Genomic DNA, 21,496 nt, shown 5'->3' on the forward strand with positions numbered 1-21,496 from the left:
CCCAACCTGATCTGGGACACCCTTCAGGGCAAACCAGCTGGCCCCCCACCTGTGCACCAGGCCTCTATCCTATATAATAAAAGGGTAATATTCAAATTGACCCTAACAGCAGGAAGACTGGGAATGACTGGTCACTATGACACACACTGACCACCAGGGGGCAGATACTCAATGCAGGAGCTGCCCCCTGGTGGTCAGTGTGCTCCCACAGGGGGAGCTCTGCTCAGCCACAAGCCAGGCTGATGGCTGCCAGCACAGCGGTGGTGGTGGGAGCCTCTCCTGCCTCCTCAGCAGCACTAAGGATGTCCGACTGCAGCTTAGGCCTGCTCCCCACTGGCAAGTGGACATCCCCCAAGGGCTCCCGGGCTGCCAGAAGGATGTCTGACTGCCAGCTTAGGCCTGATCCCCCAGGGAGTGGGCCTAAGCCAGCAGGTGGACATCCCCCAAGGGGTCCCAGCCTGTGAGAGGGCACAGGCCAGGCTAAGGGACTCCCCCACCCCCCACTAAGTGCACAAATTTTTGTGCACCGGGCCTCTAGTAGGATAATAAAATAGAAACATGCAAATTAACTGTCCCTCCATTATGCTCACAAGCCACGCCCACCAGCCAATGAGGAGTGAGTATGCAAATTAACCTGACAAAGATGGCAGGTAATTTACATACACAGAGGAGAGCAGGAGAGCTGGAGGCTTGGGGGGACATGCCTCCTTCAGTTGGTGAAAACCCAGAGCGTGGGGAGCACCAGGAATTCTGGGAATCGTAGTTTTGGTGGCAGCCCCAGGACCAGAAGCGGAAGCCCAGAGCAGAAGCCCAGAGTGCAGGGAGCACCAGGAATGCTGGGAATCGTAGTTCTGGTGGCAGACAGATCTCCTAGACCAGTGATGGCGAACCTATGACATGTGTGTCAGAGGTGACACATGGACTCATTTTTTTGGTTGATTTTTCTGTGTTAAATGGCATTTAAATATATAAAATAAATATCAAAAATATAAATCTTTGTTTTACTATGGTTGCAAATATCAAAACATTTCTATATGTGACACGGCACCAGAGTTAAGTTAGGGTTTTTCAAAATGCTGATACGCCGAGCTCAAAAGGTTTGACATCACTGTCCTAGACCCTAGAGCAGTGGTTCTCAACCTTCCTAATGCTGCGACCCTTTAATACAGTTCCTCATGTTGTGGTGACCCCCAACCATAAAATTATTTTCATTGCTACTTCATAACTGTAATTTTGCTGCTGTTATGAATCGTAATGTAAATATCTGATATGCAGGATGTATTTAGGCGACCCCTGTGAAAGGGTCGTTCGACCCCCAAAGGAGTCACGACCCACAGGTTGAGAACCCCTGCACTAGAGCAAAGTGAGCCTGGAGCAAGTTACTGTTGTGGTTGGGATGGAGGGAAAGCAAAAGTGAGAGACATAAGTAAAATCAGAGTGCCTATGAAAAATTAAAGGGAAGATATCCTAAAACTTCCAGGAAGTCTCCACCAATGGAGCAAAGAAAAAAAAATACCTCTATTATTCTGTGAGCAACAAACCAAACTGGGTTGGGGGTCTCAGACAATTCACTCATATGATTGCAAAGCAGACAGAAACTCCCGGATTTGAGAGGGCTCCCCTGAGGGCTCCAGATTGGAGAGGGTGCAGGTTGGGCTGAGGGACACCCCCCTCTACTCCGCCCCCTCTCAGTGCACGAATCTTCGTGCACCGGGCCCCTAGTAGTTAATAACACTGTATTATATATTTGAAAGTTGCTAAGAGAGTTCATTTTAAAAGTTCTCATCCCAAGAAAAAAACTGTAATTATGTGTGGTGACAGATGTTAACTAGATTTATTGTGGTGATCATTTCACAATATTTACAAATATCAAATCCTTATGTTGTACACCTGAAACTAATATAATGTTTTATGTCAAATATCTTTAAAATGACAATGAGACATTGTGTTTCTCCTGTGAAGCATTTTTGCCCCCACCAAAAATCCCACATTTGACCAAACCTTAAGGGCTAACTACCAATTTACAGGAAATACAAGGAAGAGATGAATATGTTAAATGACAACACAAGAATACAATCAGCAAAATCTAGATTGTGGGGAAATCTAATAGGACCTATGGCCAGGTTTCTTTCTTTAAAATATAATTCTTTTTATTGTTGAGAGTATTACAGATATCCCCGCTTTGCCCGCCTCTATCTGGCTCCTGCCTCACCCCAGGCCTTCACAGTAATGTTGTCTATGACTATGGGCTATGCATATCCTATATAATAAAGAGCTAATATGCAAATGGTCATCATGCCCTCATGCCCTCGCACTGGGGCCAGGGGACCTGAGGCTGTGCTCCCTGCCCAGCACCAGGGCCAGGGAACTGAGGCCTCACCCCCTGTCCCGGTGCCAGCCCAGGAGACCTGAGGCTGTGCCCCCCGCCCAGCGGGGCTTAATGGGGGACCTGAGGCTGCACCCCTTGCCCAGTGCAGCTTGACAGGGGACCTGAGGCTGCGCCCCCCGCCCTGTGGGGCTTGACGGGGGTGGGGCCAGCTGGGTCTGGGTCTCTCGAGGCATGTGCAGGTGGGCGGGGACTTGACTCTGGGTCCCGCGGTGCACCTCAGACTCTGGAGGGAGATTTTCATATACATTTTACTAATTTTCTTTCATCTCTGACACTTCTATTATAGAGTAAGGGCAAAGAGCAATATTAAAATATTTCCTCTAATTCCCTTTTAATGTGCACGAATTTCATGCACTGGACCACTAGTATGCATATGTTATTTGGTTAATCTCTTCCCCACCCCGTCTCCTTTCCTCTGAGATCTGTCAGTGTGTTCCATGCTTCCATCTCTGGACCTATTTTGTTCATCTAGGTTTCTTTAACAAAAAATTTGCAGGGAAGAAAAATAAAGATATGAAGAAGGGATCTATAACTTAAAAGAGATTTGAGACTTAGCAACCAATTTTAGTGTATAGACCTTATTTGGATTCTAATTTGAACATGTAAAATAGATATTTATGAGACATTTGAGAAATTTTGAATATTAATTATATGTTTGATAATATTAAGAAATTTGTAACAATTTTGGGGGTACATCTTTTAGAGAGATATGTTGAAATATTTACAATTAAACCTATATAATACCTGGGATTTGCTTTAAAATAAAATAAGATTGGTTATAAATTGTTGTGTTGAAAGTGAGTGATGGGTATACCAGGGTTCATTATACTATCCTTTCTTTTGAAAATGTTTGAAAATTTTACACTTTTAAAATAAAAGATCAAACATTTGTGAGTGGTACTATACTGCTTACATATAAAAGGAACCCAAACATAGACTCTGACCCCCTAAGAAATCATAGCCTAAAATTTACCACAAAGAAGCTGACTTAACAGATGATCTGGGCAACATTACTAAGCCTGTACACAAACAGACAAGCATCTGTTCTTATACAAATTAGGATGTTCATTCATTCTCTAGTCAGTAATATGATGATAGTACCGGCAAAGAAGAAAGCTTGTTGTCTCAAGGAGAGTTTTCTAGTTAATAATGGTAGGAGATATACCTGGGGAAAAGTTCTGATCATGGTTATGTGTGTTTGGCAATGTTTTTTAATGATATGATCTTAATAGAAACAATGTATTGACTTAGTAGAATTAGGTGACTAGGACTACCAGCAAAATGAATTAGTCTGAAAATTCTGGTGACTTCAAAACAATAGAATGGTAGAGAGGATTCTGGGAGATAAAGTAGGAAGCACCAGGAATCCATCCCTCCACCTAAACCACTGCACTGGCAGAATCTGTCTGACATTTGGGAGGTTTTGAATATTAATCATATGTTTAGGAAGCACCTAAGTTATATTTTGGAACTCCAGAGCCTATTGAAGGCTTACAATTTCCAGAAAAAGGCTTGGATGGTAAATTGCATTGTTGCAAGCCCCTCCCCCTCTGGCTGAAGTGACTTCCATGGGATCTAAAGGGCCAGGACTCCCTTTTTTCCTTTTTCCTTTTCCTCTTTTTGTGCCCCCTTTTGGAAGTCAGACATGAAAAATTAGGACATAAAAAAAACACCCACTCACAAACCCACATATTCAGGAAAAATTAGAAAATTACACATGCGCAGAAAATGACTCAGAAAAGACCAAACAAGACCTTAAATTTATAACTCAGGCTAATCCTTGGCACAGCAACAGCCTACAATAACAACAACAACAAAACAATAACAAAAACAGCAAACCATGGGACAGGGGAGAATCTGATTTCCACAGTTGCCACATTATTATATTCAAATATCCAGTGCTCAACAAAAATCACAAGGCATACAAAGAAATAGGAAGTATGCCCCATTCAATGGAAAAAGTAAATCAACAGAAACTATTCTGAAAAAGACCCAATGACAGATCTACCAGACAAAGACTTTAAAATAATTGTCTTAAAGATCCTCAAAGAACTAAAGGAAAAAGTGGAGAAAGTCAAGAAAATGATGAATAAAATGAAAATATCAAAATAGAGATAGAAAAAAAGAAGGAAGAGGTAGTTCTGGGGCTGTGAAGCACAGTAACTGAAATAAAAAATTCACTAGTCATATGTCACATAATGACATTTTAACAACAGACTGCATATATGGCAGTGGTCCCATAAGGTTCTAATGGAGCTGAAAATTCCTATCACCTAATGACATCATAGCCATCCTAACATCATAATGCAATGCATTACTCATGTGTTTGTGGTGACACTGGTATAAACAAACCTACTGCACTGCCAGTCATATGAAAGTACTAGAGACCCGATGCACGAAACTCGTGTACTCAGGGTGGGGGAGGTCCCTCAGCCCAGCCTGTGCCCTCTCCAAGTCCGGGACCCTTTGAAGGATGTCCAACTGCTGCGGAGGTTGGAGAGGCTCCCGCCACCACCACCACTGTGCTCACCAGCCTTGAGCCCAGCTTCTGGCTGAGCAGCGCTCCCCCTGTGGGAGCGTAATGATCACCAGGGGGCAGCTCTTGCATTGAGCATCTGCCCCCTGGTGGTCAGTGTGTGTCATAGTGACCAGTCATTCCCAGTTGTTCTGCTGTTAGGGTCAATTTGCATATTACCCTTTTATTATATAGGATAGAGGCCTGGTGCATGGGTGGGGGCTGGATGGTTTGCCCTGAAAGGTGTCCCGGATCAGGGTGGGGGTCCCGCTGGGGTGCTGGCCAGCCTGGGTGAGGGGCTGATGGGTGTTTGCAGGCTAGTCACACCCTCTTCAGGGTGGGGGTCCCCACTGGGGTGCCTGGCCAGCCTGGGTGAGGGGCTGATGGCTGTTTGCAGGCTGGTCAAGCACCCCCCTAGTGGGTCCCTCACCCCATGGAGGTTTGCCCAGCCTGGGTGAGGGGCTGATGGGTGTTTGCAGGCTGGTCACACCCCCTTCAGGGTGGGGGTCCCCACTGGGGTGCCTGGCCAGCCTGGGTGAGGGGCTGATGGCTGTTTGCAGGCTGGTCAAGCCCCCCCCTCCACACACACACAGTGGGGCCTCTCACCCCATGGAGGATTGGCCAGCCTGGGTGAGGGGCTGATGGCTGTTTTCAGGCTGGCCACACCCTGTTTAGGGTGGGGGGTCCCCACTGGGTGCCTGGCCAGTCTGGGTGAGGGGCTAAGGGTTGTTTTCAGGCTGGCCAAGCCCCCCCAGCAATGGAAGCTCCCAGCCTCTCCTTTTCTTTTCTTTTAAATTCTGGGATTTATTTACCTTCTATAATTGAAACTTTGTAGCCTTGAGTGGAGCTCAGAGCTGGCCAGGGCGGGCGGGAGGGAAGTTTGGCTTGCTCCATCGCCAGGGACAACCCAAGCCTCCTGCTCGCTCCAGCTCTGTGGCCATGGCGACTGAAAGCAGGTATCTGGGGTTTATTTATATTCTATAATTGAAACTTTGTTGCCTTGAGTGGAGCTCAGAGCCGGCTGTGGCAGGCGGGAAGCTTGGCTTCCTCCATCATTGGGGCAACCAAGCTTCCCGCATGCTCCAGCTCCGTGGCTGCCAGCCGCCATCTTGGTTGGGTTAATTTACATATAGTTGCTCTGATTGGCTGGTGGGCGTGGCTTAAGGCGTAGCAAAGGTACCATCAATTTGCATGTCTGTCTTTTATTAGTGTAGATTATAACAAACTACAATGTTCTCTAATGACTGATTACTATAATCATGTTGCATTCATTTCCCTTACACATTTTATGCGCTGGCGCACCATTTCTCTCCACTAATACTAGCAGCGAATATTTTAGCAGCTGATTGCCATGTCATTAGTCTTGGACTGACTTGTTTGGTGTGTGCAACAGAAAATATTTCACTTTCAGAGAACCAGAAAAATAGGCTTATTTGTGTTATGCTTATTAATTTGTTCAGTTATTCAGTGTCTGGTAAGTTAATGTTCAAAACAAAATATTAATTTTTATTAAAATGTTCTATTATTTTATGTTAACGATGACACATTTATTTCAGCCCTCTGTATTCAGCATGTCCCTATCGAAATAAACCTACGTTTCTATGAAAATTGAAGCTTTTGTTTTTTTGCGGCCCACAAAAACTTAACCCTTTTTTATTTGGCCCATGTTAGCCTTTGAGTTTGACATGCTTGACCTAGACTCAACACCAAAAGGTTTTCATTAATAGAGAGAAATATCCATGGTGCATTATCTGCTTACAGTCAAACTATGATGAAAAAGAAACAAACCAAGCGAACTACCATGGACATATTTCTGAAGAGAGTAATACCTCCTTAAGAAGAGCCTCAGGCAGGTCCTTCAGGAAGTGTTCCAGAAGAAGGCATTGTCATCATAAGAGAGAACAGCTCCATGCTCGTTATTGCCCTGAAGACTTTCCAGTGGAACAAGATGTAAAGGTGGAAAACAGTGATATTGATGATCTTACCCTATGTAGGCCTAGGCTAATGTGTGTTTGTGTCTTAGTTTTTCACTAAAACGTTTACAAAAATTTAAAAAATCTAAAAATAAAAATGTTATAGCCCTGGCCGGATGGCTCAGTTGGTTGGAGCATAGTTCCATACACCATAAAGTTGCAGGTTTGATCCCCAGTTGGGGTGCTTGTGAGAGATGACGGATGAGTGTTTCTTTCTCACATCTATGTTTCTCTCTCCTCCTCCTCTCTCTCCCCCATCCACGCTCTCTAAAATCAATAAAACATTTCCTCGGGTGACTATTTTTAAAAATTACAGAAACATTATAGAATAATAATATAAAGAAAGAAAATATTTTTATAGCTATACAATGAGTTTGTATTTAAGTAAAAAGGTTACAGTAAGTTAAGGTTAATTTGTCACTGAAGAAAGAAAATGATTTTTTATAAATTTAATGTAACCTAAGTGTACAGGGTTTATAAAGTATATGGTAGTGTACACTAATGTCCTAGGCCAGTAGTCGGCAAACCGCGGCTCGCGAGCCACATACGGCCCTTTGGCCCCTTGAGTGTGGCTCTTCCACAAAATACCACGTGTGGGCGTGCATGTACAGTGCGATTGAAACTTTAGAGAATTTTTAGTTGAAATGGAGAGTGAGTATGCAGGTCTTCTGATGCATAACAAGGTACGTTGGTTATCAAGAGGAAACGTTTTGAAACGTTTCGCTTCCTTATTAACAGAAATTAAAGCATTTCTCCTTGAGAAGGGTGTTCACTATCCAGAACTAACGAACGATCAGTGGATCCAAAAATTTTATTTCATGGTAGACATTACGTCTCATCTAAATCAGCTTAATCGTAAACTACAGGGGAAAGGAAACACAATTTTTTTGATGTTAGAAGAAGTTATTTCATTTGAAAACAAATTATCTCTTTTTGCTCAAGATTTTGAAAGGGAACCTTTGATTCACTTTCCAAGCCTGTTGAAACATTGCCAAGAAAATAATTCTGATATTGACATTTGCTATTTCAAAATAACACTTTTAAATATGAGGGAAGCTTTTCTCAACAGGTTTCAGGAATTCAGAAACAGCAAAGCGACGTTAGTCTTTGTTAAAAAACCTCTTAATGCTACTGTAACAGAATTAAATTCTTCTCCCTTTAATATTGACATTGGCAACTTTGAAATGCAATTGCTGGATTTAAAAAACAAAGAACTGTGGAGCTCGAAATTTGAACGTCTTTGTGCTGATATAGAAATATTGGAGAAAAACAAATGTGCACTTAGTTCACAGCACAAGTGGTCTGCTTTGAAAGACCTGGAGAAGGAAGATATGTTGATTTTTAACACCTGGAATAGTATTCCTGACTCATATAATCAACTGAAAAAACTAGCGTTTGCTGTTCTTTCCTTATTCGGGTCTACATATTTATGCAAACAATCATTTTCAAGCATGAACCTTATCAAGAGTAAATTGAGAAGTCATCTTATTGATGAGAACCTGGAATCGTGCCTAAAATTAAAAACAACAACATACAAACCTGACTTACCCAAACTTTCCAAGGAGATGCAAGGCCATTGTTCACATTAGTGTTTGTCAGTCATTGTCATGATTTAATTTTATGGATATTGTAAGGTAAGTTGTAAGGAATTTAATTTTATCAATAAATAATATCGTTATGAAGTATGATATCAAGTTTTATTCAACGTACCTATAGTTTAACTAAGACTTAAAACTTTAAGTAAAGTTTATTAAGTTAATTTTAGGGGACGTTGTGGAGTGAAAGAAGATGTAGTGTTGAGGATTGAGAAAGGTATGTTGAGATGGTTTGGACATATAGAGAGGGTGAACGAAAGGAGATAGACGGAACAAGTATACAAGACGAGTGTGGATGGGAGAGTTGGAAGGGGTCGACCTCAGCGAACGTACCTCAATCCGATTGAGGACATTTTTAGCAAAGGCCAGCTTAGGAGTACCCTAATTAAGTTAATAACAATGTGCCTACCTATATAGTTTAAGTTTAAAAAATTTGGCTCTCAAAAGAAATTTCAATCGTTGTCCTGTTGATATTTGGCTCTGTTGACTAATGAGTTTGCCGACCACTGTTTTAGGCCTTTGTATTCACTTACCACTCACTCACTGACTCACCTAGAGCAACTTTCAGTCCTGCAAGCTCAATTCATAGTAAATGCCCTATACCAGTATACCATATTTTATCTTTTATATCATAGTCTTACTGTACCTTTTCTATATTTAGATATATTTAGATACACAAATACCATTTCAGTTGCCTATAGTCTTCAGTACAGTAACATGCTGTACAGACTTGTAGCCTGGGAGCAAGAGGCTACACCGTATGGCCCAGGTGCGTACCATCTACATTTATGTAAGTGCACTCTATGGTGTTTGCACAATGATGAAATCACCTAATGACACATTCTCAGATGTATCCCCATCATTAAGCAACACATGGCTGTAGAGATAGGCAAACTTGAGCAGTCAAAAGAATCAATGAACTTGAAGATAAGACAATGGAAATTATTGAGTCTGAGGAACAGGGAGGGAAATGATTAGAGAAAAATGAACAGAGTCTAAGGGGCCTGTGGGAGACCATCAAGAAACCAACATGCACATCATGGTCTCAAAAGCAAAAGAGAAAGAGAATGGGGTAGAGAGAATATTGAAGAAATAATAGCTGAAAAAAACGAAATTTGATGAAATACATGAATATAAACATCTAAGAAGCTCAATAAATTCCTAATAAAATGAATAAAACACTTAGGAATTAGCCAAGGAGATAAAAGTCTTACACAATGAAACCTACAAAACATCGATGAAACAAAGAATACATACATAAATGGAAATACATCCCATGTTCAGATGTTGTTAAGATGTTATTAAGATGTCAATGCTACCCAAAGCTATCTGCAGATTCAATTTAATCCCTATCAAAATCCCAATGAGGTTTATTGCAGAAACTTTAATAAATCCTAAAATTCATATGGAATCACAAGGTGCCCCAAATAGCCAAAGCAATCCTGAAAATGATTAATCCTGAAAAGTTGGAGAACTCAAATTTCAAAATTTATCACAAAGCTACCATAATTAAAACCAGTGTGGTACCAGCATAAAGACAGATATTCAGACCAATGGAATGAAATGGAGAGCTCAGAAATAAACCCTTGCATACGTGGTCAAATGACAAGGATGCCAAGACCATTCAATAGGGAAAGGACAATCTTGTCAATGAATGGTTCTGGGGAAACTGGATATTCATGCAAAAGAATGAAGTGGAATTCTTACCTAATACCATATACAGAACTTACCTCAAAATCCATCAAACACCTGAATGGAAGGCCTAAACTATAAAACTGTTAGAAGAAAACAGGACAAAAGCTTCATGACATCGGATTTGGCAGTGATTTCTTGGATATGTAACCAAAGGCATAGGCAACAAAAGAAAATAGACAAATTAGACTTCATGAAAATTAAAAACTTTCGTGCATCAAAAGACCTTTTTACTTTTAAACACAGTAAAAAGGTAACCCATAGAATCGGAGAAAATATTTGCAAATCTAAAAGATTTGCATGTGAATAGAAGGGAATTCGCTGAGCTGTTTAGTTATAAACCATCTTAGATGTGATATCTGCCTATTGTTTACTAATGGTCTCCAATAGTATAAACTATTTCTTGTCCATCTGTTTTGGTTTTACCTGTTCTATTCTCTTTACTACATGGCAGAATCCTTGAACCTAGAACATAGCAAAGCATGTTCTCCTACTGGCTTTGGTAATTTGGCTTAGTTTGCCGGCAGTTTTGGCAAGCTCTTACCTCAATTATTTTTATATCTTGTTGGTTTTGTTTGTTTGTTTGTTTGTGTTTTAAGCATGAGGCCTGCTCTGTATAATAAGGATGAAGTGGGGGAGGTGCCAATGAATGGCTCCTGCTCTCCAGGAATAATTCCACCATTTTTTTCCAGATTCCTGTTTCCTGTAATGCCAAATTTGGATAATCTTCGGGACATTGTTTTAGATGCCTTTTCCTTAGCTATAGTGAGCTCCTCACTGCTTGTATTTCTGGGCAAGAAGATTGCCAGTTTCCATAACTATAATGTCAATTCCAACCAGGTGAGCGGACAGGCCTTTCTATTACTTTCTCTGACCCTTAAGTCTTTGTACTCTAATCTGAGCCTCCTGCTAACATGAAGACTGGATTCTTCTGTAACCAGAGAATCTTTTAGAATATAATTTGAACTGTAACTACCAAAGGACTTTTGAGAAGTGTGGCACACTTAGTTCTGAACCCATCTGAATTAGCATGAGTGATATTTCCCTAGAACAGATACGGTGCAGGGATGCAAGAAGATAGCATGTGGCATCATGTTGTTGAGCTAGTAGAATTCCTCTCCTTTTAATTTTATCTTCCTTTCCACCAAGTCTTTAGAAGTCAACCACATTCTGCGGTGCAATAAGAAATGATATGGAATAGCAAAACCAGGCTACTAATATAATTAAGTCAATCTCCCAGAAAATAGTTTTTGTCTATTTTTAAAAAAATATATTTTATTGGTTTTTTACAGAGAGGAAGGGAGAGGGATAGAGAGTTAGTAACATCGATAAGAGAGGAACATCGATCAGCTGCCTCCTGCACACCTCCCACTGGGGACGTGCCCGCAACCCAGGTACATGCCCTTGACTGGAATCGAACCTGGGACCCCTCGGTCCGTAGGCCGATGCCCTATCCACTGAGCCAAACCAGTTAGGGCTGTCTTTTTTTTTTTTTTTTTTTTTTTAATAGCTCCAACTATTCTGAGTTCAGTACTTTCCCTAGTACTCAAAAAGGAAAAATGGATGCATGAGGTGTCCCACTTTTACTTTTAGGATAGTTTAGAAGGAAGAGAGAAAAATAGGACTATGTTCTCTCCGTCATTCTAAGTCCTAGTGATCATGAGAGAGAGAATAAGGCAAAAGTCTCATTTCCTCACTTTGAAAAAGTGCTTTCCTTGTGATCACTAACTAAAATGAAGTTCCAACCTAATCCAGAAATCAGATGTGCCATCCTTTTGTTCTTCTAAGAACACGTCCGTGTTATTTGAAATGATATAAACAACCTATTCGCATGCACCAAAAACAGACAGTATACCTTCAGTTCAAACTTAAATCAGCATTCTTCAACAAATAGTGGGCCTAAATTGTTTGCTATTTCTTTATAGGATTTAATAGTCATTGGCATTTGCAATGTCGTCAGCTCATTTTTCAGATCTTGTGTGTTTACTGGTGCTATTATTAGGACAGTTATCCAGGATAAATCTGGAGGAAGACAACAGGTACGCTGAAATAGAATTTGATCTCTAGCATTTAAAAATATTGGTGTCTATTCATATGTTTTCATAGAAAGGGGTTACATTAGTTTAATCACATTGCTATTTTAATGTTATACTTGTTGGGGAGGATCTCATGTTTGCCTTAATTTTTGTTTAGATTTTTGTCTTAAAAGGTATTTGTCAATATGGAACTTGAAAGTCATTTTCTACAGAGGTCTTATTCTATGTGAGAAGTTCACACACACACACAAAAGAAAAACACACAACCATTTTCCATGTAACCTAAAAGATAATATTTCAGGTGAACTAACAATCACCTATGAACTTTTATATATATATATATATATATATATATATATATATATATATATATATATATATATGCGATATATTCTTAGTTCTACTCTGGGAAAGCAATAATTCAACTCTATCACGGCAGCCAAACCAGAAACTTTCCTGGCTTCCTCAAAGGGTATGGCAAGGGGCTTTCATGATAGAGAGTAAGGTCTTTGTCTAGATGAGCCTTGGGAATGTACGATCATCCTACCTTGGTATGATAGAAAATTACCTAGGTCAGACCCTCTTCAGGTCAGAAACAGAAGTGTCAGAAGAATCGACACTAAATTTTAGCGGGGAAAGGTAAAGTGTCACATTCCATGGCTAAATTTGTGAAATAGAAGGCGAAAGCTCATAAAAATCAGAAGATTAGCCAGGGACAAGAGCGTGTGTCTAGTAAGACCATTCAGATCAGTCCACGTGGACTGAGCTTCGTTGTCATAGAGCTGCTGCCAGACACACTGGCTAAGGAGTAGCCCTTTTCCACTCTTTGCCAGAAAAAAAGGAGGTTGGGTTATGTAAGAAGAAGGATGTTCTATGCAAGGGCGAAAGAACTTGAAGTCATAATGAGAAGGTTTTATGATCAGAAGAAATGGAAATGGCAATTCCAGACTTTAGTTCCCAGTGATTTTTAAAAAAAAATATTTTATTGATTTTTTACAGAGAGGAAGGGAGAGAGAGAGAGAGTCAGAAACATCGATCAGCTGCCTCCTGCACATCTCCTACTGGGGATGTGCCCGCAACCCAGGTACATGCCCTTGACCGGAATCGAACCTGGGACCCTTCAGTCCGCAGGCCGATGCTCTATCCACTGAGCCAAACCGGTTTCGGCTCCCAGTGATTTTTGACAACACACTTTGTTGATTCAGTATACAAGCATAAATTTGGGGAGAAAAGATGCACACCATTAGAAAAAACGAAATCACAGTGCAAGTAAAATTAAGTGCAGAATAAGGACAATAAGTAAAAAGTGCCATAGATTTTGCAAGGAGAGTGATGGGGGAAGTGGGACTTCTGTGGACTACTGAAGGGGGTTAGAGGTGTACAGATGGGGGGAAGGAAGAAGGCCTTCACTTCAGCCTGGGAGTTGCCAGTGCCTGCTGGGCAAAGCGCCTGCCTAAGGCAGCCCATGGCCCCATCCTGTTCTCTGCTGCTGCATTGCTGTCCCACGCAGCACACCCTCCAGCCAATGGCATCTCTGTGCGGCGCAGTGACCCTTGGTGGGAGGCATGTGTCTGGGGTGCTGGTAACCCTTCCTGAAGACCCTGACTTGCCCAGTGCAGATCCTGGTTCAGACAGAGAATGCTGCCGGCCCCCGGCCCTACCCTTGGAGCCTCCACTTTGGTTTCTGACCTGGACGGGAAAAGGCCTCTGAGACTGGCTCCGCCTCTTCATCCCTCAGCAGTGGTGTCCTCTCCACCCCTTCCTCTGGGGCCTTCTGATTCACTCCGCCCAAGAGCTCCCCTATTTCTTCAGTTCCCCAGGCCTTCAGACAAGCTCAGGTGTGGCTCTGAACCTCTCAGACATGACCGGCCACCAGGGCAGCTTTATTTTTTGTCTGGCATAAGTACAAACTCTGTATAAGTATTTGGATTTCTCTTTATGTTTTCCCCGATCTAGAATCCACTTGTCTTCACTGGCTGCACCCAAACCTATCAGCCCTCCAGCCATGGCCCGGGCCGGACATGTTGGCAGGCCCATGGCAGAGGGCATGTGAAGAGCCCTGGGCTTGTGGCCAGTTGGGCTGTCCCTGGTCCGTCTTCCTGTTTATTCAGTCCTGACCACTGTGCGCCCTGCGCTCCCTGAGTGGGTTCCTTTCCTCACGCCCTGCTTTCCAAGGCCTGGCCTCCTTGCCTGGTCCCACGCTCCCAGAGGGAGGGGTGTTTATGGATATGGGAGGAGGAATGGTTGTGATTTCAGGGCTGACAGTGAGGGCTCTGCGAGGGCTTTTCTGAACTGTTCAAGGAGGGGTTAGCGTGAGGAGGGAGTGCAAGCCGGGGTTTAGGAGACTCCGATTCGCAGCAAACGGCTAAGGCAGTAAAGATTAAACACCGAGGACAATGTGGACCTTTAGAAAGCACCCATGCGTTCATCAGCGAGGATGGGTGGAGCACCTGGCATGTGGTTAGCACTTTGACAAGACCTGACAGTGTCAGGTCAACAAAAATGCACTTAATGCTGGATGGTCACATACAGCTCCTTTTAAGAAAAACTGACGTGCTTCTCACCAAGCAGAAGCCTCGGTTGCAGGCAGGGACCAGTACGATCCTGATGGTCTCTCTCCAACCGGCTCTGTCTCCTCAGTTTGCATCTCTGGTAGGAGCAGGCTTGATGCTGCTCCTGATGGTGAAGGTGGAATCCTTTTTCTACGAACTGCCAAATGTAAGTGGAACTGATCGAATAACCAAGCCCAGAAAGCCCAGGTCCAGATTGCATCTTGGTGGGTATCTCTGAGCAGAACTGCACTCAGCACACCCCCACGGCCTGCCCGGCCTCTCTCTAGTGCCTTTCCTTTACAATAATAGCACCTACCTCTCAGGATTGGGATTCAAATAAGATGTTATATATAATATAGAGAGAACAGCGTTGAGCTAATAATTAGCACTCAGGAAACATTAGCCATTAGTGCTATTAATCTTCTTTTAATCGCTTAAGCTCTAAAGTAAGCTTTACAGTAAGGATTCAGTTAAAGAGACCAACACAGACTTCAGATGCCAGAACGCCCATTACCATCACAGGCGTAGACCCTCAGTGCACATTCACGCCATCTGGTTTCCCAGACCGCTTCCGGGGGGCCTGTTCTGCACACAGGTGAACTCACCCCCTCGCCTGCTTCCCCACTGTCTCTGGTTAGCTTACAATACGAGAAGGCAGGGCCTGACAGTTGAGTTATAACTGTTCAGCTGGGATGCTCCTATATGCTCCGGTGCCATTTCTTCCTTTCTGTGAGACCGACCACCGTGCATTGAGAGATTCCAGGCACATTAATTCCTGGCTATAATCCATTTGTTCTCAATAGAGATCAATGCTCAGTGACCATGACTTCCTTTTCAATTTCTTTAATGTTCCCTTTAGCCATTTTTAGGTGGGAGGTGGGAGAAGGGTTCCTGCCTGGTGTTGCAGCTTGGTTCCACGCTGAGGTGGCAGTCTGAAGCTGCAGTGGTAGTAAACGTTACCCCATCCTTTTTTAAAAATTGATTTCAGAGAGGGAGGGAGAGGGAGAGATAGAAACCTCAATGATGAAAGAGAATCATTGAACAGCTGCCTCCTGCACCCCCCACCCTGGGGATCGAGCCCACAACCCAGGCGCATGCTCTGACCGGGAATCAAACTGTGACCTTCTGGTTCATAGGTCGACGCTCAACCGCTGAGCCACGCCAGCCGGGCCATTACCCCCATCCTTTTGAACGTGTCCATTGCACCTGGTGAAGATCAGGTTGCCACAGAGCAGGCTACCTCCAGGCTCTTGCTGCCTCTGTTCTTGTGATTCAGGGACCTTGGGCCCCAGCCAACGAATCTATGCCTGGGGGTGGGATTAAGCTTGTGCTTATCACACAAGCTGTCCTCTGATTCCCGGCAGAAGTCATCTCCAGAACTGAGGTTGTATAGCACCTTTGGTGCAATCACTATGGAGTCTATTTTAGCAAAGCCACTCAGTAATTTACTTTGAACAGAGTTGTTTTTGCTTTTTAGCTAGGAGAATCAGAACTTTTTTAAAGCTCCAAACATGTATGAAGGCTACTGATAAAAGTAGGTAGCACTCCTTTATTGCAAATATGTTAGAGAGAGAACAGCCCCTGCTTTTGGCTCCCCATGTTATGTCACATGCTTTTTACAGCATCTGGTAGGATGTTTCTGGGTAAGAAAATGCGAACACAATCTGACCAGTGGGAGTGCTATACTAATGAGGCTCTATGAGTATTAAAGATTGCTTCCTTCCTTGAAAGGCTATGAATAGCTTGTTGCAAAACCCTTATTGGAAGAATTGTTGGAGCATCCTGGCTAGGATCTCAGTTACTTAGCAGGGGACCAATACAAAAATTTAGAAAACATGATACAAAACAGTGTATTTAATATTGCTTCGATTTGTGTGAGGAAAAAAATAGAACATACCAAAATGTTAATAATTGTTATCTCTTGGATGATGGAAATTATACCTGAGATTAATTCTTCTTTACACATGAGCATCTCTAACCTTAATATTCAGAAAGGTAAATTTTTTATTGTATATTGTTTTATGAGAATTTACGTTTCCTCTTTATACTCCTTCCCTCAAGCCAAACATTTTGAAAAAAAACCCTATGAAGTTGAGATTCTTTTCCTTTCCACCACATCTCCCTGCAAATTGCAGAAAGTTTGGAGATTCCTGACTGGAAAGAAGATAAAAATGGAAAGGAAGTAATTTCTGCTAACTTCATCTTTGCTCTTCCCTCCTCTGTATTGAGTCCAACTGGTCACTGAGTAACCTCAGAAGTCCAGAGTAAGCGTGGCTGCGGCCATCCCGGTGGTAGGGTCAGTTCTCATTCCCAGGCAGAGCAGACAGAGGAGAGGGTGACGAGGAAAAGCCAAGAAATGTTAAGCCAATGCAGGGACTTCATAAACACAAAGTGTTTCTAAAACTAGTTTAGTTCTACTTTAAGGCCCTGATGACTTTTACAACCGAGTATAAATTTTCATTTTCTCATATTTAAGAAAACCTTTTTCCATTAGAAAAGTAGACATGCCTATTTCTAAAAACTTTTGAAAATTCATAAGAGCTAAAAATGTCATCCACATTTACAAATGAACCACTATTAACATTTTGGCATATATCTGATCAATATTATTTTCTATGAATTGATATTACTTTGCATCGTTTCAACCTAACTGGGCATACAACCTTGTATTGTTGTTTGTATTTGACATATAGCATGATAGCTCATACTAGAACTTATTTAGTTATTTTGTTATTATTAGAAAATTAGAAAAAAAAGAAAATTAGGTTGTCTGAATTTTTATTATAAATATCACAACAATGAGTAATTTTGTACGTCCACCCTTCTCCCCACAGGCTGTGCTGGCTGGTATTATTGTGAGCAACGTCCTACCCTTGCTTGAAAATATTTACTATCTACCCAGTCTGTGGAGGCAGAGCCAGTATGACTCTGTGAGTGTAGATGCACTGCTGAGGCAGGGGCAGGGGCAGGGGCGGAGGCAGGGGCAGGGGCAGGGGCAGGGGAAGGTTGGACAGACGGAAAGAGAACAAACAAAGGACATCAACATGAAGGACACTAGCAACTCTGATGCCTGGTACTTTACTTTTGCTTCAAATAAGGAGTCGAAGCTGTTGGTGCAAAGAAATACTGCAACCTCACTCCTACTACGCAAAATTAAATAAAAAATAATTAAGTGGTTATAGTTCAATACAAATTTAGTAAAGAGGGTTTGTCATGCCGTGCATATTTGGTTGACTTTTAACCCGGAGACACAAATCCGAATAAGAAAGGGAGGTGTCCTGCCCGAGGAACTGACAGAGCACCCTCCTCCTCTTTCCAGCACGGACCTGGGGGACAGAGGGGAAACAGCAAGAAATAAAAGATGGGGGAATGTGACGAGGGGAGAAGGACCCAATAGAGGCAAAGAGATGTGAAAGGGGCTGCTTTTTGGACTCAGAGCCCTGAGGAGCTAAGAGGGTATGTGGTCCAGAGCACTGGCGGAGCTTCTGGTTCTAGGAGGAGAGAGCGAGCACCTCCAACTAACTCACAAGTGGCAGGGGGAGGGGAAGTAAACATTTGAGGGAGTTTCAGCCTCTCTTCTCTGTGAAGGTTCAAGTCAAGTCACCTGCTGAGAGTGGTGTTCAAGACTCCCAATAACTATTATAGGTCTTAAAATAGCAACTGCCATCTGGTGAGTGTTCTGGGTTGCTTTACAAATCGCATTTCTAATTTCAGCAAAGCCTATAAAGTAGCTATTAATACCCCCATTTTGCACGTGAGGAAATGAAAGTTTCAAAAGAGAACTGACCCAGGAGGCCTAGACGAACTGCTCGGTAGCCATGGGCCAGCCCTTTGTGATGGCATCAGTCCATGCGGCTCTGGAATTTGTCCTCTAAATCCCAGGTGTCAGGAGGGAGAGGGAGAGGGTGTCAGGAGATAGGACTGGTGATGTCCTCATCTCTGCTTGCAATATGGTCTTCCTTTTCGCTTCTTCCCGTAAGATTATTTGGATGGTGACGTTCATAGCTGCAATTTTCCTGGGACTGGACGTCGGACTAATGGTTTCCGTAGCCTTTGCCTTCTTCGTCATCACCATTCAGTCACACAGGTACTCAGTCTCTGGTCATAGAAGCTTAGCCATGGCAGGCAAGGCAACTATGACCTAAAGGCAAATGCATTTCCTTTCAGAACGAAGATTCTCCTCCTGGGTCAGATCCCTAACACCAACATTTATAGAAGCATCCAGGACTATCGGGAGGTAAGAATCCAAACCAGTCCCACTTCTTTGCCTAAAAGATTTTCTACAAAATCCCTTTCCTGTTGCTTGCTGCACTACAGACACGCTGGACAAAGGTGGGGAGAGGGATGCACCATGGTAAGGTGGGTGCTTAAAGAGGCAGGTGAGTCCTGGAGTCCCGCCGCCAGTTAAGGATGATTTTAAAATGTACTTTAGGGGGCGGAAGGCCAAAAGAGGGGAGTGAGGAAATGGCGGGAAAAGAAGAAAGCAGGCAAAGCAGGGGTGGAAATGGGAGGAAGGGCCTTGCTGGCTCTTGCCTCTTATAAAGAAGAATATAGTCTCAATTAGGTTCTGAAGAATGTCCCTCCCTCCACGAAAGAGCTGAGAAATTTCTCTAAACTTTACATTTGTCTTGCAGATCTTGACCTTTCCTGGGGTGAAAATCTTCCAGTGCTGCAACTCCATCACCTTTGTAAATGTGTACGACTTGAAGCACAAGCTGTTGGAGGAGGTAAGGCTGTCCTCCCCACTCTTCTCCACGGGCTCCCCTCGCCTCCCCCAGGGGCCCTCGCTCCTGCCTCTCGCCATCTACCCATCCTCCTTCTGCCTTTCAGGTGGAAATGGTGCGGGTGCCTCTGAAAGAGGAAGAGCTGTACAGGCTGTTCCCTACCAGTGAACGTGGCCCGCAGGAAGGAAGGATGTGTCAGTGTTACTGCAACTGCGATGAACTGGAGCCGCCACCCAGGGTTAGCCACCTCTTCTTTTCTGCATTTCCCTCTGCGCTTTATAAAGAAGTACAAGGGCAGGTCATCGTTGTTGTTTTAAGAAAAGAAAACCCCCTCAGGGATTTTGACTCTTAGATGGACCACAGGTAATTGGAAATTAAAGAGTTCTGTTCAGAAGTGAAGACATGGCTTCCCCTTTGAGGGTCAGATCTTGAACTGAAAGCGGGTAGGAAGCGATGGTGACTCTTGAGTCCCTACTCAGTGGTTAGAGACAGAGAGTCATTCCCTAGCTGTGCCTATTTCCCAGACCTTTGGCTGCCTGATTTTATTTTTCTGAAAATAAGGGACTTAAAGATTGTCTTATAAATCCCACTAGGCGAGGACCAAGCTGGCTGGGTTCTCAAGGATCTCCTGCCATCTGCCTGGACCAAGGCAGTGACGATGGGCAGTAAGGGGCGGACAAGCACAGATGGGGGTTTTACAGCATCTGCAGGTTATTTCAGCCGATGAACTAAGTGTCATTACTTCCAACTCAGACTTGATCTAAATAGTCCTTTTCCCCAGAGCAGGCCTGCTCATTTCCCAGTCTACACACACACACACACACACACACACACACACACACACACACACGGACGCCCAACACGCAACACCTCCTGTCCCCCTCCTGCGCAGGCCCCTGCAAACACCAGGCACTCACTCTGGGCACCACTCTGGTTGCTATACACCCCAATGAGAGTAGGTTCTACTGAGCTCCCTGAAAATACCAGCTTTCTTGCCAAGAGGACAGAATTAACTCTCTATTTAATTTTTATGTGATAGCCACACTGCACTGAGTATTGCAAAGGGCATTCACATGACATCAGCAAGTGCACTCGAGAGTAGAGTATGATCATCTGGTATTTATTAAGCTCCTATATGTGCCTAGAACTATGACACTCTGCAAAAGAATTTTTAAGGGTCTCTGGCTTCTTTTTTTTTCCTCATTGTGGTAGAAAATACGTAACATAAAATATATCATCTTAACCATGTTTAAGTGTATGGTAGTGTTAAATACATTCACACTGTTGTGTAATCCTCACTGTCCTTTATAGTTAGGACTTTTTCATCTTGGATAACTGGAACTCAGAACCTGTTAAGTAACACCTCCCACTCCCCCTCACTCAGCCTGTGGCAACCACCATTCTACTTTCTATTTCTATTAATCTGACTAATCCAGGCACCTCATATATCCCTGGAATCACACAGTATTTGTCTTTTTGTTGCTGGAGTATATCACTTAGCATAATGTCCTCAAGGTCCATCCAGGTGGTTCTTTTAAAAAAATGTTTTTTTTTCAGGGAAAATTTTGAACATACACAAAAGTAGAGACAAGTATAATGAGCCTCTGTGCACCTACCATCCACTTTAAGATTCAACAACTAATAGCCAGTCTTGTTTCATCCATACCCCACCCATCTGTACTCCCCCAAATCACAGGATTATTTTGAAGCAGTTCGTAGAGATTTAAATCAAACTAGGGAGACGACTCTATTAATGTGACATAGAAGGCCATTGTTGTGTTTGATCCATCCTAACACAGACATTTTTCCACATCTCTGAAATTTGGATGCATTGTGAAGTTGATGACGAGTCCTAGTTTATTTGCAGTATTTTTTTTTCTTGAGAATACAGAAAGTGGTGATGCCTCTTAAAACTGATGAAATAGGATAGTAAACCATACTATGCAGTATATTATTATGTTTGAAAGTGTGTGTTTAGATTCTAACAACTCTAAGACTCCAGGTAATGAGAGATCAACAT

The 21,496-nt window shown here is 42.9% G+C and overlaps 1 protein-coding gene across 1 annotated transcript in view; it reads left to right on the top strand.

Moving 5' to 3' along the window:
- Positions 1 to 21,496, top strand: part of SLC26A8 (solute carrier family 26 member 8) — a 78,322-nt gene that overhangs the window by 46,819 nt on the left and 10,007 nt on the right. Inside the window, exons 8-15 of the mRNA XM_059701847.1 lie at positions 10,857 to 11,004; positions 12,090 to 12,203; positions 14,841 to 14,918; positions 17,587 to 17,682; positions 18,733 to 18,839; positions 18,920 to 18,989; positions 19,387 to 19,479; positions 19,583 to 19,714. Coding sequence (XP_059557830.1) covers positions 10,857 to 11,004; positions 12,090 to 12,203; positions 14,841 to 14,918; positions 17,587 to 17,682; positions 18,733 to 18,839; positions 18,920 to 18,989; positions 19,387 to 19,479; positions 19,583 to 19,714 — 838 coding nt within the window. The remainder of the gene's footprint in view (positions 1 to 10,856; positions 11,005 to 12,089; positions 12,204 to 14,840; positions 14,919 to 17,586; positions 17,683 to 18,732; positions 18,840 to 18,919; positions 18,990 to 19,386; positions 19,480 to 19,582; positions 19,715 to 21,496) is intronic.

Source organism: Myotis daubentonii, chromosome 6 (assembly GCF_963259705.1).
Source record: "Myotis daubentonii chromosome 6, mMyoDau2.1, whole genome shotgun sequence".
Classification (NCBI taxonomy): Eukaryota; Metazoa; Chordata; class Mammalia; order Chiroptera; family Vespertilionidae; genus Myotis; species Myotis daubentonii.